The sequence below is a fragment of the Caloenas nicobarica genome, chromosome Z, assembly GCF_036013445.1.
Source record: "Caloenas nicobarica isolate bCalNic1 chromosome Z, bCalNic1.hap1, whole genome shotgun sequence".
Lineage (NCBI taxonomy): Eukaryota > Metazoa > Chordata > Aves > Columbiformes > Columbidae > Caloenas > Caloenas nicobarica.
The window spans coordinates 8,783,585-8,795,760 of NC_088284.1; the positions used below are offsets into that span (position 1 = coordinate 8,783,585).

General features: G+C 54.8%; 4 protein-coding genes across 6 annotated transcripts in view; 3 read left to right on the forward strand and 1 right to left on the reverse strand.

Moving 5' to 3' along the window:
• The window catches only part of UBAP2 (ubiquitin associated protein 2), a 181,886-nt gene that overhangs the window by 64,905 nt on the left and 104,805 nt on the right, over positions 1–12,176 (reverse strand). The gene's annotated exons all lie outside the window — the stretch shown is intronic.
• Positions 1,334–2,065, forward strand: LOC136001379 (interferon-like). The gene has a single exon (XM_065655648.1). The coding sequence runs from the start codon at positions 1,334–1,336 to the stop codon at positions 2,063–2,065; it is 732 nt and encodes a 243-aa protein (XP_065511720.1).
• Positions 5,668–6,240, forward strand: LOC136002055 (interferon-like). The gene has a single exon (XM_065656888.1). It carries the CDS (start codon positions 5,668–5,670, stop codon positions 6,238–6,240), a length of 573 nt encoding a protein of 190 aa, XP_065512960.1.
• LOC136001380 (interferon-like) lies at positions 10,962–11,693 on the forward strand. Its single transcript, XM_065655649.1, has one exon. It carries the CDS (start codon positions 10,962–10,964, stop codon positions 11,691–11,693), a length of 732 nt encoding a protein of 243 aa, XP_065511721.1.

Sequence of the window (12,176 nt, forward strand, 5' to 3'; positions counted from 1 at the left end):
GTGATATGCCCAGTTGACATCTGGCAAGTTGAAGGCCCCATAAGGACAAAGGCAGATGACTCGGAGGCTTCGCTTAGTTCCTTAAAGGACAACTGAGCAGCGTCATCATCCTGCTTGGGTGGCCTATAGCAGACTCTCATGATGACATCAGCTTTATTTGTCTGTCTGTTAATCCTGACCCAGAGGGTCCCAACTTTGCCATCGCCAACTGCCAGCTCCATGCACTCCAGCCCCTCTGTTACACACAGTGCCACCCCCAGCTCCTACCCCGCCTGTCCCTTCCCAATAGCTGTACCCGTCCACCGTGGCACACCACTCACAGGATACATCCCACCACGTTTCCCTGCCCTCAGCTGCTCTCTCCTTGGCGCTGCTTGAAAACCACCTTGTGGCATCAACCGCTCCACGGCAACACGGACAAGCTGCAGCCACGGACCTCCAAGGTCAGCTACCTGCTGCAGTGACAGCACCCAGGGACGTCACATCATCCTGCACATCACAGCGCCCCAAGCACAGCACCCACCAACACAACGCTGCCTGACAAGACCGGGGCTCCCAGCCCGACAACACCACGCACCTTTCCCCTGCTCCAAATCCCTTCATGAAACTCATGGCAGCCTCTCTCAAACCATCACCGCCACAAGATCCTTGGCCCGGGAATGGACACAAATACCACAGTGAATGCAACCCCAAAATATTCTGAAAGATATTTGCAGAAAGGGGAAACATTCTTCCACCTGCAAAGCTGCAGATGCTATAGAGAAAAAGAAAAAGAAAGAAACAAACCAACTCCATTAAAATATTTCTCAATAAGAAATAGAAGGAAAAGGTGCATCAGCTCCTATATACATATACTATCAGGGCATGCCGCAGGAAAAATACATGTTGGTAGGTAGAGAAACTTGAAAATAAAAACCTAAAAAGACAACTCCCAAGACAGACGAAAAGGAAACCCTGAAGTGCATCCCCAGCACGGCTGCCCCAAAAGCCTCTGCCGCACTTTCACATCCCCCACTGAACCACAGCAGCAGCGGAGCCAGGCTCCCCCCGCACCCCGACAGCAGCCCTGGGAAAAAAACAGCTCTTCTTCCCTAGGGCAGGGCCAACCCGCTCACACCTTGACAAGAACAACCAATGCGGTGAGGAGAAAGCAAACAGAAAGCGAAACCGAAAATGGAAATAGGGAAATTCTGCTCAGATGATGAAAGGAAAGCCATGGCACCACATAAAGCCATGCACACAGCAGCAGCCCAAGCACAGCGCCCACCCGCACCACCAGCCAGCCTGACCGGGCTCCTGCCCAGCACCACCCAGCAGCACCCACAGCCCCACCATGGCTGCGCCCGACACCCCACGGCCCCGCCTGCCGCACGGCGCCCCGGCGCTCCTGCTCCTCCTCACGGCTCTCGCCACCGCCACCGCCTGCCACCACCTGCGGCCCCGCCACGCCACCTTCCCCTGGGACAGCCTCCAGCTCCTCCAGGCCATGGCTCCCAGCCCCACACAGCCCTGCCACCGCCAGCACGCGCCCTCCTTCCCCGACACCCTCCTCAACGCCCCCCGCTCGCAACAACCCGCCGCCGCCCTCGCCATCCTCCAGCACCTCTTGCAAATCCTCAGCAGCAACAACATCCCCCAGCACTGGCACCACCAGCCACGGGACCACCTCCTCAACAGCCTCCACCACTTCATCCACCACCTGGAGCACTGCCTGACACACAACAGGACGCTCTTCAGAAGGCACGGGCCCCGCAACCTGCTGCTCACCATCCGCAAATACTTTGGGGACATCCAGGACTTCCTCCGCACCCACAGTTACAGCGCCTGCGCCTGGGACCACGTCCGCCTCCAAGCTCACGCCTGCTTCCAGCTCATGGACGAACTCATGGGGCAGATGAAGAGCCGAACCGCTCCTGCCCTCCACCAAACCCGCCTGCGCCCAACGCCCATTCCCAGCCAACACCAGCGGCTGCAGACGGAGCAGAGGCCGCAGCAGCCCGGGCTGGGATGGCTCAGCGCCGCTCCCACCGCTCCCAGACAGGAGCCGACGGCGACACGGGCGTGAGCACAGGGGGGTCCAGGCTGCAGCACGGCCGCACACCCACCTCCGCTGGAATGGAAGGAGGAGGAACCTGCTGTGCCGCTCACTCACGGAGAGCCGCCAGGCGATGGGGATACGGCTGGTACTTATCACCCACGGCGTTATGGGGCCCGTCTGGACTGCGACCTCCCCTGAGGGAGGGGAAGGTCCCTATGGACACTCTGGGACTCTCACGCCAATGACTATTTATCACAGAGCTCTAACTATTTATTTATTTATTTATTTATTTAGCTGGCCATTGATTTATGTAATCGATATTATTCACAGAGATTATTTATTCCCTTGTTGGAAATAAAGACTTTTTGCATAAGCAAAAGAAGAAAAGAGATCGTCATCACGCATGTACTTGACAAGCAAAGACAAGGTCTCTGCAGGCTGCCGGGGATGAGCCCCCCTCCTGCACCCTGTCCCACTGACGCCTCCTGACCCAGCAAAGGCTCTGGACAGCAGGACACTGCTGGGGACACACCATGGGCCTCCAAGCCCACAGGCATCTCCCGCTGATGCTGGACCCGTGGAGCACACGCTCACCCAGACCACAGGACGCCTGCCCAGCGCGCTCCTCCTCTCCCACCACCCACCCTCTCTCTTCCCAGCCCTCTCCCACTGCCAACACATGAAACCCATCCCCAAAACACCACCCATCACAAACAACCAGTCAGCAATGCCACAGCACGGCTTGGGTGTCCTGCTTTTCTTAAAAACAACACCGGTTTCTCTTCTAGTGAACTTTCCTTTCGGCCAAGTTCTTCTAAATAACTGCACTTTTCGGAATTTGGATGCGTGTTTTTGCAGACGCTGTTCGCTCTGGAGCTGGTAACGGTAGCAATGATATGCAGAAGAGTCCCAGGTTTAGACTTATTGCTTTGGCAGCCAAGCTTACTGAGAAATTTTGCACGTCCCATAAGTGACACGGGCGTATTTGCAAGGAGGGGCGAACGGAACAGCTGACTAAAATTGACCAACTAAGTATTCCACACCATATACGTCGTACACCCGAGAAAAGTGGGAGATGACGAGGGTCTCGCTCTCTTCGACCACGGCCCGCATCTCAAGAGGACCCTCCCTGTTGTGCCCGCGATCCCAGGCCTGGCTCCGGACCCTGCATCCCTGAATCCAGTCCCGCTTTACTGCAGAGTCCGGCCCAGGCCTTCCGGGTGCCTGCCCTGCAGCCGCTGCAGCAACGCCAGCTCCGCCCCTGGCAACGCTGCGCTACCCCGGGAAATTCAAGATTGCGTTTCTATATTTGGTATTATTTTCTCTATTTATTAGTAGCAGTAGTAAAGCATTTTTAACTTCTTCCACCTTGCAAGTCTCTCTCCCTTTTCCTCCTATTCCCTTTCCTCAGCGGGGAGGCTGGGAGGTTAACAGAGAGCATCTGCCACGGTTTATTGTCACCCTGCAGTAAACGGTGACATTGGGCCAAGCAGGGTGCTATGGACAAGGTGCACCTCAAAGAGGCAAGAAGGGGACACATCAAGGCCTGCGGACGCTTGGACAAGAAACACCAGCCCAGTGCTACCAAACACCCCAAAACACTCCAAAAACACTAAAAAACACAGGAGATGCCCAGGACTGCTCATTGCTCTCCTACAACCACCACGACTGGCCCAGGACACTCCTGCCTGTGCTCGCACAGCGGTGCCCATGGGGACCTGCCTCACTACACAGAGCACGTTGTCCTGGGCCTTCTTCATCCCAACACAGCCTTAGAAAAAAACAAGATGCGTCCACCAAACGCCAACACCCAACATGGTCCAAACCAACCAGCACACACCGGCACAGCATTCCCCAGGAGAAAACTACCCACGCGTCACAGCACCAGCTGCTCCTTCGCCCTCCAACCACCACCCCTAAAACATCTGCCGCGGGTGCTTTGCCCTCCCCAGGTAGCCTGAGCAAGACAACACACAAGTTCAGCAGCTCTGGGCTCCTCCTAAACACGTCACAGAGCTTGTCCTCCATGCTGGTCACACCATCTTCACCACCACGTCACTGCAAGGACACTGCTTCGTGCAAACACACATGGGGAATTCCCATGAGGCTGCAGAGTAAGAAAACAAGCAGGACCAGATGTATTCAGGTAAACAGCACGACCTCTCCAGATGCAGCTTCCAGGTTGTCCTACAGTCCTCCTGATGTTCCCTCCAACCACAAAGGCCCTGTGATGCCAGGCAGGGGGAGCCGCATTTATTCTGCTTTGTCTGAGGCGGCTGAAGAAAGGAAACCCTCCTCAGATACAAACACAGAGGAGGAGAGGTACTGACGCAAGCTGGAGCACAAGGACTTCCAACATGAAAGAATTATGATTGATTATGAAAGATTATATACTATCTCTACCATGAAGGTGAAACAACACCACAAGAGGGATCAGGGAGGTTGAGGCATGTCCATAGCTGGAGATATATCCAAAAGCATCACTGGAAAAGGTAACCAACAAAACAACTGACTTAACCTATCCTCAGCACCATACTGCTCTCAAGATCTCCAAAGCAAAACAGACCATTTCAAAATCAGCAAAACAATGGAAGGACATGATGAATGAACAGTGAGGAAAAAGCAAAAGAAAACTAAACAAAAACAACAAAAAAATGCCAACCCAAACCAAAACAAACAAAGAACAAAAACTACAGAATGAAACAGCAAAGTTCCAATAGAATGAAGGCGTAACATCAGAGAAAGGAATTTCACCACACAAATATTAAAAATAGGAAAATGGTACTGTCATTAGAGGACCTTTTCGTCTGCACAGCTCAAAGAGGTAGCAGCCATGAAAAATTTCTCAAATGGAAAATCACCCTATGTGAAAAACTTCTGGGAGTATCACCTTCACTGTTCTATGAGCAATAGCTTAGAAAGGACTTCCTATGCCCCATCACAAAGAGGTTCAAACTGAAGAAAGTGAAGAAAAGACATCGCAGAAACTTCATCAAGAAACACTCGGTTGTTCAAGTCCTCAGACCCACGGCCGCCTCCTCAAAGGACACCTGGACAGAGAGAGCTCCTGAGATTCCTGACACACATCTCGTAAAACCCCAGAACGAGAAAAGTAATGATGTAATTAAAAGGAAAAAGAAAATGATATAGAAAGCTAAACAGCCACAAAAACAATTGGAGTATTACACAAGGAAAAGAGACTAAGAAAGAAAGGGAAATTCAGTGAAACACAACAGGCACAAGCGCTCACAAGAGGAAAAGGAAAAACCACAAACACATCACCAGCAAGATGGCACCACGTGTCACCACCACCCCAGCGCTTTCGCATCCCCTGCTCAACCACCACTGCAGCCAACCTGCCCCCAGCACACCACCAGCAAAGCACCAACACCGCCCGCCCCACGCACGGACACCCCACCAACGCACTTCCCCAAGACCACCACAGCCACCAGCCACCGCTGGAAACCACAGCCGGAAACTCGCCGCCATCAGAAAGCCAGGAAGGGAAACCGCGGCAACACATAAAGCCAGCGAGCCAGCAGCAGCCCAAGCACAGCGCCCACCCGCACCACCAGCCAGCCTGACCGGGCTCCTGCCCAGCACCACCCAGCAGCACCCACAGCCCCACCATGGCTGCGCCCGACACCCCACGGCCCCGCCTGCCGCACGGCGCCCCGGCGCTCCTGCTCCTCCTCACGGCTCTCGCCACCGCCACCGCCTGCCACCACCTGCGGCCCCGCCACGCCACCTTCCCCTGGGACAGCCTCCAGCTCCTCCAGGCCATGGCTCCCAGCCCCACACAGCCCTGCCACCACCAGCACGCGCCCTCCTTCCCCGACACCCTCCTCAACACCCCCCGCTCGCAACAACCCGCCGCCGCCCTCGCCATCCTCCAGCACCTCTTGCAAATCCTCAGCAGCAACAACATCCCCCAGCACTGGCACCACCAGCCACGGGACCACCTCCTCAACAGCCTCCAGCACCACAGCCAGCAGCTCCAGCACTGCCTGACACACAACAGGACGCTCTTCAGAAGGCAAGGGCCCCGCAACCTGCTGCTCACCATCCACAAATACTTTGGGGACATCCAGGACTTCCTCCGCAACCACAGTTACAGCGCCTGCGCCTGGGACCACGTCCGCCTCCAAGCTCACGACTGCTTCCAGCACCTCCACAACCTCACCAGCACCACCCCCAATTAGACCAACGACCCCCAACAACCCGCACGGCCCCACGCACACCAGCCTCGCCACCGCTGGACCACCGCCCCATCCCACCTCCATCCTCACGCCCCCTGACCCACCGCAAGAGCTGCTGCCACAACGGCCCTGCACCCCCAGCCTCCACCCACCGCCCCCCTATTTGTACACCTCCTTCTATTTATTTGGACAATGCTTTTTCTCTAATTTATTCACCTATTTATTCAACACTAAATAAAGACCTGCTGCAAAAAGCTTGCCGGTGCCTCTCGTCTCAGAAGCACAGCAACAAACCTTTGGGGTGGGGGAAGCCCCCTCCACTCAACACCCAGCCCAACCCCACTCCAAACTGGGCTCTGCACAGCCCCTGCCCACTCCCCTCTTTGGCACCTCCCCATGGAGGCTCTTGCCTCATCCTCTGAGAGGTGTGGAAAAACTCTGCCAGGGTTCAGCCATCACCATCTACAATCATCTCCTCGGCCCTTTTCTCCTCAGCCTCTGCCACTTTCCCTCCTGCTTTAAACCCACTGATGTTCAGCTCTCCTGTCCTCACTACAAGGATGACACAAACCTGTTAAATGCGCTCCAGAGGAGGCCCCAAAAATCATCAGAGGGCTGGAACGGCTCTGCTTTGAGGACACGCTAAGAGAGTTGAGGCTGTTAAGCCTGGAGAAGAGAAGGCCCTGGGGAAACCTTATTGCAGTTATTCTGTAATTAACAGGGGCTTCTAACAAAAAGGGAAAAGGATCCTGGGGCAGGAGTTCGCAGGACTCATTGACATGGCTTTAGACAAGATTTGAAGGGGGAAGAGGAGGAAACGAGCTGTGGCAGAGACACAGCCAAGAGCAACAAGCCAGCATTGGAGGGCAGTCCTAGTGAGGCCCTTGGGTCTGCCATGCCAGTGGAGGCAGGGGATGGAGAACAGTGCAGCAAGAGAAACACAAGAGTTACTGATGTGTTAGAAACCGTGGAAGCACTCGAGGATGGCCACAAAGGAATTAGAGCTTCTCACCCGGAAAATATGGTGCCATCAATGGCCTCACCGAAGTGCATCTATACCAATGCACGAGCACGGGCAACAAATAGGAGGAGCTGGAAGCCACTGTGAGGCACAAAAACTGCAGTATAATTGCCACCTCAGAAACACGGTGCGATGACTCTCGTAACCGGAGTGCTGCAATGGATGGCTATAACCTCTTTAGAAGGGATCGGCGAGGAAGGAGGCCGGCCAGGTGGCGTAGCCAATGTATGTTAGGGAGTGGTTTGATTGTCTCGAGCTTCATGAGGGTGACCATAGGGTTGAGTGTCTAAGGGTGAGAATCAAGGTGAAGGACAACAAGGTCACATCCTGGTGGGGGTTTGTTACAGACCACCCAGCTGGGATGAAGAGGCAGATGAAATACTTTGCAGGCAAGCGGGAGAAGTGTCTCCATCACTGGCCCTTGTTCTCAGTGGGGACTTCACCCTACCTAATGTCTGCTGGAAGTACAACACAGCAGAGAGGAAGCATCTAGGAGGCTCCTGGAGTGCATGGAAGACAACTTCCTAACTCAGCTGGTTAGTCAGCCTACCAGGGAAGGAGCCCCACTGGACCTGTTGTTTGTGAATAGAGAGGGACTTGGGGGCAACGTGTTGGCTGGAGGTCTCCTTGGGCATAGTAATCACGAAGTTATTGAGTTTGCTATCCTTGGGGAAGTTAGAAGGGTGGTCAGCAGAACTGCTACTGTGGGCTTCCAAAGACACACTCTGACCCATTCAGAAGGCTGGTTGGCAGAGTCCCTTGGGAAGCAGTCCTGAAGGACAAAGGAGTCCAGCAAGGCTGGTCTCTCTTCAGGAAGGTAATCTTAGAGGCGCAGGAGCAGGCTGTCCCCGTGTGCCGGAAGGCGAGCCGGCGGGGAAGAAGGCCAGCCTGGCTGAACAGGGAGCTGAGGCTGGAACTTTGGAATAAAAAAAGGACTTTATAACCTTTGTAAGGAGGGGCAGGCTACTCTAGAGGAATACAGGAATTCTGTGAGGTTATGAAGGGAGAAAATTAGAAGGGCCAAAGCCCAACTAGGCCTGGAGCCTGGCTACTGATGTACACGGAAACAAGAAATGTTTCTATAAATTCATCAGCAACAAGAAGAGGGCTAAGAGAACCTCCATCCCCTGATGGATGCAGGGCGACACACAGTAACAGAAGATGAGGGAAAGGCTGAAATACTAAATGCCTTCTTTGCCTCAGTCTTTAATAGTCACAACAGTTGTGCTCCAGGTACCCAGCCCCCTGAGCCAGGAGACAGGGATGGGGAGCAGAATGAAGCCCCAACAATCCAAGGGGAAAAGGTTAGTGACCTGCTACATCACTTGGACACCCACAAGTCTATGGGCCGAGATGGGATACATCCAAGGGTGCTGAGGGAGCTGGCAAATGGGACCACTCAGCTGCTTTCCATTTTCTATCAGCAATCCTTGCTAACTGGGGAGCTGCCAGTTGACTGGAAGCTGGCTAACGTGACGCCCATCTACAAGAGGGGACAGAAGGAGGATCTGGGAACTACAGACCTGTCAGTCTAAACTCGGTGCCAGGCAAGGTCATGGAGCCAATCATCCTGAGTAACACCACACAGCACATACAAGATGACCATGTGATCAGGCCCAGTCAACACGGGTTTATGAAGGCCAGGTCTTGTTTGTCCAACCTGTCCAGTTGGTGGCCGGTCACAAGTGGTGATCCCCAGGGCTCAGTACTGGGGCCAGCTCTGTTTACTCTCTTTATCAATGATCTGACTGAGGGAATTGAGCGCATGCTTTCTAAGTTTGCAGATGACACCAAACTGGGAATGTTGATCTTCTGGAGGGCAGGAAGGACATACACAGGGATCTGGACTAGATGGATTGCTGGGCTGAGGCCAATTGTATGAGGTTCAACAAGGCCAAGTGCCGGGTCCCACACTTGGGTCACAACAACCCCAGGCAGCGCTACAGGCTCAGGGAAGAGCGGCTGGAAAGTGCCTGGTGGAAAAGGGTCTGGGGGTGTTGGTGACAGCGGCTGAACACGAGCCAGCGTGTGCCCGGGTGGCCAAAAAGGCCAACAGCATCCTGGCTTGTGTCAGGAATAGTGTGGCCAGCAGGCCCAGGGCAGTGATCGTCCCCTGCACTGGGCACTGGTGAGGCCGCACCTCGAATTCTGTGTTCAGTGTTGGGCCCCTCACTACAAGAAAGACATTGAGGTGCTGGAGAGAGTTCAGAGAAGGGAACAGAGCTGGTGAGGGGTCTGGAGCACAAGTCTGATGAGAAGCAGCTGAGGGAACTGGGGGTGTTTATCCTGGCAAAAAGGAGGCTGAGGGGAGATCTTATCGCTGTCTGCAACTAGCTGAAAGGAGGTTGGAGCGTGGAGGGCGTTGGTCTCTTCTCCCAAGTAGGAAGTGACAAGACAAGACAAAATGGCCTCAAATTGCACCAGGGGAGGTTTAGATTGGATATCAGGAAAAAATTCTTCATGGAAAGCATTGTCAGGCGTTGGAACGGGCTGCCCAGGGAAGCGGTGCAGTCGCCGTCCCTCCAGGTGTTATAAAGGCACTCCGACTACGTTCTTAGGAACATGGTTTAGTGCTAGAGTTAGGTTATGTTTGGACTCAATGCTCCTAAGGGTCTCTTCCAACCAAAATGATACTATGATTCCATGAAGAAGGATGGGTGCAGAATTTTTAACACGCCCTGGAGAGATAAGACAAGGGGTAACGGCTTTAAACTACATGAGGGGAGATTCAGATAAGATACAAGGAAGACATTTTCTACCATGAGGGCAGCGAAACACTGGCTCGGGTTGCCCAGAGAGGTGGCTGATGCCCTCTCCCTGGAGACATTCAAGGCCATGCAGGATGGGGCTCTGAGCAACCTGATCAAGACGACGACGTCCCGGATCATTGTTGGGGCTTTGTGCCACATCACCTGGAAAGGTCCTGCCCTACCCAAACCATCCTGGGATTCCATGTAAGAGAAGCACAGTAGAGATACTCATGGCAGCCTCTCTCAAACCATCACCGCCACAAGATCCTTGGCCCGGGAATGGACACAAATACCACAGTGAATGCAACCCCAAAATATTCTGAAAGATATTTGCAGAAAGGGGAAACATTCTTCCACCTGCAAAGCTGCAGATGCTATAGAGAAAAAGAAAAAGAAAGAAACAAACCAACTCCATTAAAATATTTCTCAATAAGAAATAGAAGGAAAAGGCGCATTAGCTCCTATATACATATACTATCAGGGCATGCCACAGGAAAAATACATGTTGGTAGGTAGAGAAACTTGAAAATAAAAACCTAAAAAGACAACTCCCAAGACAGACAAAAAGGAAACCCTGAAGTGCATCCCCAGCACGGCTGCCCCAAAAGCCTCTGCCGCACTTTCACATCCCCCGCTGAACCACAGCAGCAGCGGAGCCAGGCTCCCCCCGCACCCCGACAGCAGCCCTGGGAAAAAAACAGCTCTTCTTCCCTAGGGCAGGGCCAACCCGCTCACACCTTGACAAGAACAACCAATGCGGTGAGGAGAAAGCAAACGGAAAGCGAAACCGAAAATGGAAATAGGGAAATTCTGCTCAGATGATGAAAGGAAAGCCATGGCGCCACATAAAGCCATGCACACAGCAGCAGCCCAAGCACAGCGCCCACCCGCACCACCAGCCAGCCTGACCGGGCTCCTGCCCAGCACCACCCAGCAGCACCCACAGCCCCACCATGGCTGCGCCCGACACCCCACGGCCCCGCCTGCCGCACGGCGCCCCGGCGCTCCTGCTCCTCCTCACGGCTCTCGCCACCGCCACCGCCTGCCACCACCTGCGGCCCCGCCACGCCACCTTCCCCTGGGACAGCCTCCAGCTCCTCCAGGCCATGGCTCCCAGCCCCACACAGCCCTGCCACCGCCAGCACGCGCCCTCCTTCCCCGACACCCTCCTCAACACCCCCCGCTCGCAACAACCCGCCGCCGCCCTCGCCATCCTCCAGCACCTCTTGCAAATCCTCAGCAGCAACAACATCCCCCAGCACTGGCACCACCAGCCACGGGACCACCTCCTCAACAGCCTCCACCACTTCATCCACCACCTGGAGCACTGCCTGACACACAACAGGACGCTCTTCAGAAGGCACGGGCCCCGCAACCTGCTGCTCACCATCCACAAATACTTCGGGGACATCCAGGACTTCCTCCGCACCCACAGTTACAGCGCCTGCGCCTGGGACCACGTCCGCCTCCAAGCTCACGCCTGCTTCCAGCTCATGGACGAACTCATGGGGCAGATGAAGAGCCGAACCGCTCCTGCCCTCCACCAAACCCGCCTGCGCCCAACGCCCATTCCCAGCCAACACCAGCGGCTGCAGACGGAGCAGAGGCCGCAGCAGCCCGGGCTGGGATGGCTCAGCGCCGCTCCCACCGCTCCCAGACAGGAGCCGACGGCGACACGGGCGTGAGCACAGCGGGGTCCAGGCTGCAGCACGGCCGCACACCCACCTCCGCTGGAATGGAAGGAGGAGGAACCTGCTGTGCCGCTCACTCACGGAGAGCCGCCAGGCGATGGGGATACGGCTGGTACTTATCACCCACGGCGTTATGGGGCCCGTCTGGACTGCGACCTCCCCTGAGGGAGGGGAAGGTCCCTATGGACACTCTGGGACTCTCACGCCAATGACTATTTATCACAGAGCTCTAACTATTTATTTATTTATTTATTTATTTAGCTGGCCATTGATTTATGTATCGATATTATTCACAGAGATTATTTATTCCCTTGTTGGAAATAAAGACTCTTTGCATAAGCAAAAGAAGAAAAGAGATCGTCATCACGCATGTACTTGACAAGCAAAGACAAGGTCTCTGCAGGCTGCCGGGGATGAGCCCCCCTCCTGCACCCTGTCCCACTGACGCCTCCTGACCCAGCAAAGGCTCCGGACAGC